The sequence below is a fragment of the Mauremys mutica genome, chromosome 1 (genome assembly GCF_020497125.1).
Source record: "Mauremys mutica isolate MM-2020 ecotype Southern chromosome 1, ASM2049712v1, whole genome shotgun sequence".
NCBI classification, from domain to species: domain Eukaryota; kingdom Metazoa; phylum Chordata; order Testudines; family Geoemydidae; genus Mauremys; species Mauremys mutica.
Window position 1 is genome coordinate 88,711,452 of NC_059072.1, and position 8,164 is coordinate 88,719,615.

The 8,164-nt window shown below is 47.3% G+C and overlaps 4 protein-coding genes across 4 annotated transcripts; 2 read left to right on the top strand and 2 right to left on the bottom strand.

Moving 5' to 3' along the window:
- Window positions 1–694: 694 nt before the first annotated feature.
- Window positions 695–1,040, top strand: LOC123345521 (histone H4). The gene has a single exon (XM_044982499.1). The coding sequence runs from the start codon at window positions 728–730 to the stop codon at window positions 1,037–1,039; it is 312 nt and encodes a 103-aa protein (XP_044838434.1). The 5' UTR covers window positions 695–727; the 3' UTR covers window position 1,040.
- A 1,295-nt stretch (window positions 1,041–2,335) lies between these two features.
- On the top strand, window positions 2,336–3,281 carry LOC123345468 (histone H3). The gene has a single exon (XM_044982402.1). It carries the CDS (start codon window positions 2,371–2,373, stop codon window positions 2,779–2,781), a length of 411 nt encoding a protein of 136 aa, XP_044838337.1. The 5' UTR covers window positions 2,336–2,370; the 3' UTR covers window positions 2,782–3,281.
- A 333-nt stretch (window positions 3,282–3,614) lies between these two features.
- LOC123345463 (histone H3) lies at window positions 3,615–4,157 on the bottom strand. The gene has a single exon (XM_044982387.1). The coding sequence runs from the start codon at window positions 4,094–4,096 to the stop codon at window positions 3,686–3,688; it is 411 nt and encodes a 136-aa protein (XP_044838322.1). The 5' UTR covers window positions 4,097–4,157; the 3' UTR covers window positions 3,615–3,685.
- A 1,122-nt stretch (window positions 4,158–5,279) lies between these two features.
- On the bottom strand, window positions 5,280–5,741 carry LOC123345530 (histone H4). Its single transcript, XM_044982508.1, has one exon. The coding sequence runs from the start codon at window positions 5,712–5,714 to the stop codon at window positions 5,403–5,405; it is 312 nt and encodes a 103-aa protein (XP_044838443.1). The 5' UTR covers window positions 5,715–5,741; the 3' UTR covers window positions 5,280–5,402.
- Between the last annotated feature and the right edge of the window lie 2,423 nt (window positions 5,742–8,164).

Here is an 8,164-nt window from a genome sequence, read left to right on the forward strand (position 1 = left end):
ACTTTTCATTCGTATTAACCCTCCCTGTACAGGCTTTGGAAAACACAGGGGAGAGACGATGCGTCCGGAAACCTGATTGGTCAGATTTTGATGCCGTCTGTAAATGCTTGAAATTCAGCGGAGGGTTTTTTAAAAAATAGCCACAAATCTGAAGACTTCTTGATGGAAGACCCTCCAGAAAGGAAGATAATAAGCTAAGGACAAATAAAACATTCAGTTGGAAAGTGGCTCTTATTTTACACAATTCACGGAGACGGGCGTTATTGCCTGAAACCGCGGTGTTGCATTGCAACCCTAATTACTGCCAGCATGACTTTTTCATGGATTCCAAGGGCAGAAGGGATCATTGTGATCATCTAGCTTTGACAGTGTTTCAGTATTACGAACGAACCATCTGTTTTATTTTCCTTCTTTAAATCAAATCTCGGGGAATGTAATTAGAGCAGTATCCCCCTATCAACAACGGCAAGTGGGCGGGAAGAGAAGAGGAGAGGAGGGGCGGACAGCAAACTCAATAACCCGCCTCTTTTCTTCTAAAGCACATCTCTTGCAGGCATCGGCACCCGGCGGGGGCAGGATGCGGTGAAAAACAGGGCCAAAGCTCCGCCCCTTTCCTTGACAGTTCTCAAACAGGTCGGCTCCCAGACAATATACGGGGAGCACAACGCGTTAAAGTAACCTGGTTCTTCTCGTTTTTAAAGCAACGGAACTTTAAGGTCGTGGTATCATGTCTGGTCGCGGCAAAGGTGGTAAGGGCTTGGGAAAGGGGGGCGCTAAGCGCCATCGCAAGGTGCTCCGTGATAACATTCAAGGTATTACGAAGCCAGCTATTCGTCGTTTGGCGCGGCGTGGTGGTGTGAAGCGTATTTCTGGATTGATTTACGAAGAGACCCGAGGAGTGCTGAAAGTGTTTCTAGAGAACGTCATCCGCGATGCTGTTACTTACACTGAACACGCTAAGCGGAAGACTGTGACTGCCATGGATGTGGTCTACGCTCTGAAACGCCAGGGTCGCACTCTGTACGGGTTCGGAGGCTAAGTTTCCATCCCACGTCAAAGTTGAAACAGTCTCAAAAACACAAAGGCTCTTTTAAGAGCCACCCACACTTTCACAATGAGAGCTCAAGTGCTAATGGTCTCTTTCTTAAACGATAGTATGTGTGTCGGGGGGGTGGGTGTAAATTAAGCATACTCCGTTAAGTTGGGGGGGGGTATTTTATTTTTGAGCTAAATCGTAGATCATGTAGAAAGAGAAGTATTAGTGCTTATTAGCTGGGGGTGACTAAACGCTGTGATTAAAAGGTTACGGATTTTCCCCTCATCTCTTAGCCAAAATCCATTTCGTCAGCTTTCTGGGTAACGAGAGGTAGAACAGCTTGGGTTTCCCGGGAAGACCTCTTTTGCTGCCTTATAGTCCGACAAACGTGACGACAAACACTTGATGGGCAAAATGCAATAAAGTCCACTCTGACTAAAAACACCAGCGTCCGTTTTGTTTTGGTTTCTCTCTCTCTCTCCCACTCCCCCAATTTGGGGAAGGCAAAAGCGATTTATTTCCCACTTTGTTCCACAAGACCCGTTATTTCATACACGCTTTTTCATTTTTATAGAGACGCTATGGGGGGCATGAGAAGATGTTAATCGATAACATTATCTTTAAGAATTACAACTGATACGTGACCTTCGGTCTCCTGTGAAGCTTAAGGCAGGACTGAGGCAGAGTAGAGAGGTCCTTCTTTCATAAAGAGGCAGCCAGCGCTTCTCAGTCCGAGAGGAAGAATCGTAGGCTACTGTCACCTTCTAAAAGCCTATACATTAGCACACGAAGAGACTTTCCTATGCAGTCGACACATCCTGTGGTTTCAGTGTTACCTGCCGAGGATTCGTGCTCGTTCAGGCTGTTTATATGTAAGATACGGTACAACGAAAAGGCGGGAATAATGTTCGGTATCAGAGATTTGGACCGTTTGGAAGTGAAATTATGAGACGAGGAGCCATCGATTTAAAAGAGACAGGGCGAGAGATGAGATAGAAAGTGGGGGAGGGGCGGCAGAGTTTCAGAGAGAGGGACCGCAAGAAACGGAGTATGGGGACATCCCGAGAGCGCGAGTTTAGTGACCTGACCTTTGACAGCCGGTTTAGGCGAGACTTGTCCGAGCGACACTGGAGGTAGGGATGGGCGGGTCGGATGTCTGGCTGCACAAGCGCGGGCTTTTCAAATATTCAAATTGTCCAATGAAAGCTCTCTCCACGTCAGCAGCCAATCAGAAAGGAGCATTGGCCTATATATACCGCCGGAGCCGAGAGGCACTGCCTTACTTTTTTCTTTTGTGCTTTTTGTCCCGGTGTTGTGAGTGAGGGTTGCTGAGAATGGCCAGGACCAAGCAGACCGCCCGTAAATCCACCGGCGGCAAAGCCCCCCGTAAGCAGCTGGCCACTAAAGCCGCCCGGAAGAGCGCGCCTGCCACTGGGGGAGTGAAGAAGCCTCATCGCTATCGCCCCGGCACTGTAGCCCTGCGAGAGATCCGCCGCTACCAGAAATCTACTGAGCTGCTCATCCGCAAGCTGCCCTTCCAGCGCCTGGTGCGTGAAATCGCCCAGGACTTCAAGACCGACTTGCGCTTCCAGAGCTCGGCCGTTATGGCCCTGCAGGAGGCCAGCGAAGCCTATTTGGTGGGGCTCTTTGAAGACACTAACCTGTGCGCTATTCACGCCAAGAGAGTCACCATCATGCCCAAGGACATCCAGTTAGCCCGGCGTATCCGAGGCGAGAGAGCTTAAAAGCTTGCTTACACCCACCAGCTTTTGGCAACTAGAAAACTATTACAAAAGATCCAAAGGCTCTTTTAAGAGCCACCACATCCACATTCAAAAGAAACTGGAACACATTTCTCATTTGTGCTACTTTGATTGACAAACGTATGATTATGTAGTTTGTGGGTTTGTTTGAACATTTCACTGCCACTGATCTCTACCAAAAATATTTGTGGTCTTCAGTCTCTCTGACTCGCTCGCCACCCACACATTTAACTTAGTCAATAACAGCAGCTACTTCAGAGAGGTCCAGATTCAAGAAGCAATTTAGGAAGGGAAACTATCCCCATTCGCGGCAGCCCTGCGATACACGAACACCCTGCTGACTTCCTGTAAAGTCATACCGGTTCCAAACTCCACCTACATCAGTTATCCATAGGCACCTACATTCCTGCTTCTAGGCATGCGCCCTGCTGCCTCACACTAGGCATCCTGTCATCTGCTAAACCACAGAGCAATGGACACAAACCAGCGGAAGACGGGCAGAGGCACATCTCTCAGGCCTAGGGCTGAATATGGAATGTCTGGTGAGCATTCTAAGTAAAAGAGGAGCTCACCCAACAGAGGGCACAAATAGCAGAAACCAAATTTACGATAAGTTAGCACAAGCGTTGGAAAGTAAAAGGTGTAAGAGGATGTAGTTCGTGGGGATACCAATTAGGAAAGGAATCGGGTTGCAATCCTACATGGTTTCCTCAGTATTTTTATTTTTACATAAACCTCATTACCAAGTGTGACGATTGAAGGGTACACAAAATGAGTAATGTGTTGCAGCTCCTTTTGAATGTGGATGTGGTGGCTCTTAAAAGAGCCTTTGGATCTTTTGTAATAGTTTTCTAGTTGCCAAAAGCTGGTGGGTGTAAGCAAGCTTTTAAGCTCTCTCGCCTCGGATACGCCGGGCTAACTGGATGTCCTTGGGCATGATGGTGACTCTCTTGGCGTGAATAGCGCACAGGTTGGTGTCCTCAAAGAGCCCCACCAAGTAGGCTTCGCTGGCCTCCTGCAGGGCCATAACGGCCGAGCTCTGGAAGCGCAAGTCGGTCTTGAAGTCCTGGGCGATTTCACGCACCAAGCGCTGGAAGGGCAGCTTGCGGATGAGCAGCTCAGTGGATTTCTGGTAGCGGCGGATCTCTCGCAGGGCTACAGTGCCGGGGCGATAGCGATGAGGCTTCTTCACTCCCCCAGTGGCAGGCGCGCTCTTCCGGGCGGCTTTAGTGGCCAGCTGCTTACGGGGGGCTTTGCCGCCGGTGGATTTACGGGCGGTCTGCTTGGTCCTGGCCATTCTCAGCAACCCTCACTCACAACACCGGGACAAAAAGCACAAAAGAAAAAAGTAAGGCAGTGCCCTTCGGCTCCGGCGGTATATATAGGCCAATGCTCCTTTCTGATTGGCTGCTGACGTGAAGAGAGCTTTCATTGGACAATTTGAATATTTGAAAAGCCCGCGCTTGTGCAGCCAGACATCCGACCCGCCCATCCCTACCTCCAGCGTCGCTCGGACAAGTCTCGCCTAAACCGGCTGTCAAAGGTCAGGTCACTAAACTCGCGCTCTCGGGATGTCCCCATACTCCGTTTCTTGCGGTCCCTCTCTCTGAAACTCCGCCGCCCCCCCCCGCCACTTTCTATCTCATCTCTCGCCCTGTCTCTTTTAAATCGATGGCTCCTCGTCTCATAATTTCACTTCCAAACGGTCCAAATCTCTGATACCGAACATTATTCCCGCCTTTTCGTTGTACCGTATCTTACATATAAACAGCCTGAACGAGCACGAATCCTCGGCAGGTAACACTGAAACCACAGGATGTGTCGACTGCATAGGAAAGTCTCTTCGTGTGCTAATGTATAGGCTTTTAGAAGGTGACAGTAGCCTACGATTCTTCCTCTCGGACTGAGAAGAAGGACCTCTCTACTCTGCCTCAGTCCTGCCTTAAGCTTCAGAGGAGACCGAAGGTCACGTATCAGTTGTAATTCTTAAAGATAATGTTTTCGATTAACATCTTCTCATGCCCCCCATAGCGTCTCTATAAAAATGAAAAAGCGTGTATGAAATAACGGGTCTTGTGGAACAAAATCAGAAATAAATCGCTTTTGTTTCCCCAAATTGGGGGGGTGATGGGAGAGAGAAACCAAAACAAAACGGACGCTGGTGTTTTTAGTCAGAGTGGACTTTATTGCATTTTGCCCATCAAGTGTTTGTCGTCACGTTTGTCGGACTATAAGGCAGCAAAAGAGGTCTTCCCGGGAAACCCAAGCTGTTCTACCTCTCGTTACCCAGAAAGCTGACGAAATGGATTTTGGCTAAGAGATGGGGGGAAAGTCCGTAACCTTTTAATCACAGCGTTTAGTCACCCCCAGCTAATAAGCACTAATACTTCTCTTTCTACATGATCTACGATTTAGCTCAAAAATAAAATACCCCCCCCCAGCTTAACGGAGTATGCTTAATTTACACACCCTCCCCCGACACACACACTATCGTTTAAGAAAGAGACCATTAGCACTTGAGCTCTCATTGTGAAAGTGTGGGTGGCTCTTAAAAGAGCCTTTGTGTTTTTGAGACTGTTTCAACTTTGACGCGGGATGGAAACTTAGCCTCCGAACCCGTACAGAGTGCGACCCTGGCGTTTCAGAGCGTAGACCACATCCATGGCAGTCACAGTCTTCCGCTTAGCGTGTTCAGTGTAAGTAACAGCATCGCGGATGACGTTCTCTAGAAACACTTTCAGCACTCCTCGGGTTTCTTCATAGATCAATCCAGAAATACGCTTCACACCACCACGCCGCGCCAAACGACGAATAGCTGGCTTCGTAATACCTTGAATGTTATCACGGAGCACCTTGCGATGGCGCTTAGCGCCCCCTTTTCCCAAGCCCTTACCACCTTTGCCACGACCAGACATGATACCACGACCTTAAAGTTCCGTTGCTTAAAAACGAGAAGAACCAGGTTACTTTAGCGCGTTGTGCTCCCCGTATATTGTCTGGGAGCCGACCTGTTTGAGAACTGTCAAGGAAAGGGGCGGAGCTTTGGCCCTGTTTTTCACCGCATCCTGCCCCCGCCGGTCGCCGATGCCTGCAAGAGATGTGCTTTAGAAGAAAAGAGGCGGGTTATTGAGTTTGCTGTCCGCCCCTCCTCTTCTCTTCTCTTCCCGCCCACTTGCCGTTGTTGATAGGGGGATACTGCTCTAATTACATTCCCCGAGATTTGATTTAAAGAAGGAAAATAAAACAGATGGTTCGTTCGTAATACTGAAACACTGTCAAAGCTAGATGATCACAATGATCCCTTCTGCCCTTGGAATCCATGAAAAAGTCATGCTGGCAGTAATTAGGGTTGCAATGCAACACCGCGGTTTCAGGCAATAACGCCTGTCTCCGTGAATTGTGTAAAATAAGAGCCACTTTCCAACTGAATGTTTTATTTGTCCTTCGCTTATTATCTTCCTTTCTGGAGGGTCTTCCATCAAGAAGTCTTCAGATTTGTGGCTATTTTTTAAAAAACCCTCCGCTGAATTTCAAGCATTTACAGACGGCATCAAAATCTGACCAATCAGGTTTCCGGACGCATCGTCTCTCCCCTGTGTTTTCCAAAGCCTGTACAGGGAGGGTTAATACGAATGAAAAGTGCACAGAAATTTCATCAGAAGCTAAAGCAGGGCACCGCATTCTTTTCTTCCATTTGGTAAATTTGTTCATTTGGTGGCATGCTCATTCTTGCGGTTCCTGTCACAGTACATGCAATAGTGTGACCAGTGCATAAAAACGACTGCAGAACTAATCGCTCACAAAACCAGGCTGCTTTCCCACTGCAGAGAAAGGAACTCCTTCCTCTACCTCAGAGGCAGACGTCATTGTTTTATGTTGGGAAGGGGTCAGCTTCTGAATTGCTTATATGAAAACGGGGGCTCGGGGGCAATACTTAGAAAACGAGGTTATATGTGCACACGTGGCAACGCAAAGGCTACACTGCACCAGTTTAATACGAACCTTCATATCTTTGGAAAGCGTGGGTGAATATTATCTGAAGGGGGTTCTCAAAAGCCGTTGAAAAACGTGTTGCCCTTTCTCATTCCTTATCCTCTACTGTCCTCTGATAGACGGTTTTGTTGTTGTTGCTGTTGTTTTTAATCCGCAGGAGTTTAAAACGATACAACACTCTGTTGACTTTTCCTATCTACTACTGCTGATTATTTAAAAATAGATACCTTTTGTTCATGTCTCTCAGTCTCACAAGAGGATTACTAGTACTCTGAATATCAGGTCATTTCTCCCTGTACAGGCAGAGAGTACTACAGCATGCCAGCAGGACTTCAATTGTACAAAGATATGTTTGCAAAGTAGGAGATCTAAAAAATGGGAAACATGGAGGTAATATTTTTAGCAGTTAAAGACCAGGCAAGGCTAACAGGAACAGTAGCCTGGGCCACAAACTTAACGCATGCATTCTGCTTGTGGTGGAAAAGGTAAACACTGCTTTTGTGATTCTTAAAACCGGTGTTCCATTCCCACCTCTGCCTTGCTGGGCCTTTTGCAACCTGAAAGGTGGGAACGATACTTGTCTGTCTTCCAAGATTGGATATGAGGAAAATAAGGGTTCTAGGATTCACAGAAGTACAAACCTTTTAAGGGCCTACGAGCAATGTGTGCTCTTGTATTGGGAGATCACCATGTAGCTTGAGTATGGATGGACTCAGTCTTCAGGAAGCTATAACACACTGAGTATATTCAGAGCAGAACTCCCATTGGCCTTGTTTGCAGCTGTGAATGCTCAGAACTTCTGCAAGTCAAGCCCCAGGTGTCTCATGTAGGGCACTAATTCAAAGGAGAAACACAATATTAGTGGCCACCTGTGGAAAATGTTACATTAAGTGACTTGCCCAGACACACTTAGGCTATCTGGCAGAGACAGGGATAGACACTAATTCCCCAGTGACACATACAAAAACCTTAACCCTGAGACCCTCCTTTCTCTTCTTGCAAGTCACTTTTTCATTCACTATATACATTTCAATTTTTCAAAAAATGACACAGAGGTCCTACATGGAGCAGCCCCATGCATTGCAGAACCCTGACTCATTAGTTGAATTCTGTCCACTTTTTTCACTGAATAAGGCAGAGGGCCTGTGGCAAATAAATAGTATGCAAACAATACATAAAATGGTCAGAGATTTTGTTGGTATGAGGAAAATAAGGGTTCCCAGAAGTATGAACAGCACTCAGTAGAGGTGGTTTCAGAACAATTGACTCTCAATTCAGTGCACTTTCTCTTAGGCTACACTACAGGATATTTGGATGGAAGTGCCTCTGAGGTCTGGGAAATTTCACCTGACTCAGCAGCACAGCAGAAGAG

Excerpts from the sequence above, each read along its gene's own strand:
- LOC123345521 (XM_044982499.1), top strand. The coding sequence starts at position 728 with ATGTCTGGTCGCGGCAAAGGTGGTAAGGGCTTGGGAAAGGGGGGCGCT.
- LOC123345468 (XM_044982402.1), top strand. The coding sequence starts at position 2,371 with ATGGCCAGGACCAAGCAGACCGCCCGTAAATCCACCGGCGGCAAAGCC.
- LOC123345463 (XM_044982387.1), bottom strand. The coding sequence starts at position 4,096 with ATGGCCAGGACCAAGCAGACCGCCCGTAAATCCACCGGCGGCAAAGCC.
- LOC123345530 (XM_044982508.1), bottom strand. The coding sequence starts at position 5,714 with ATGTCTGGTCGTGGCAAAGGTGGTAAGGGCTTGGGAAAAGGGGGCGCT.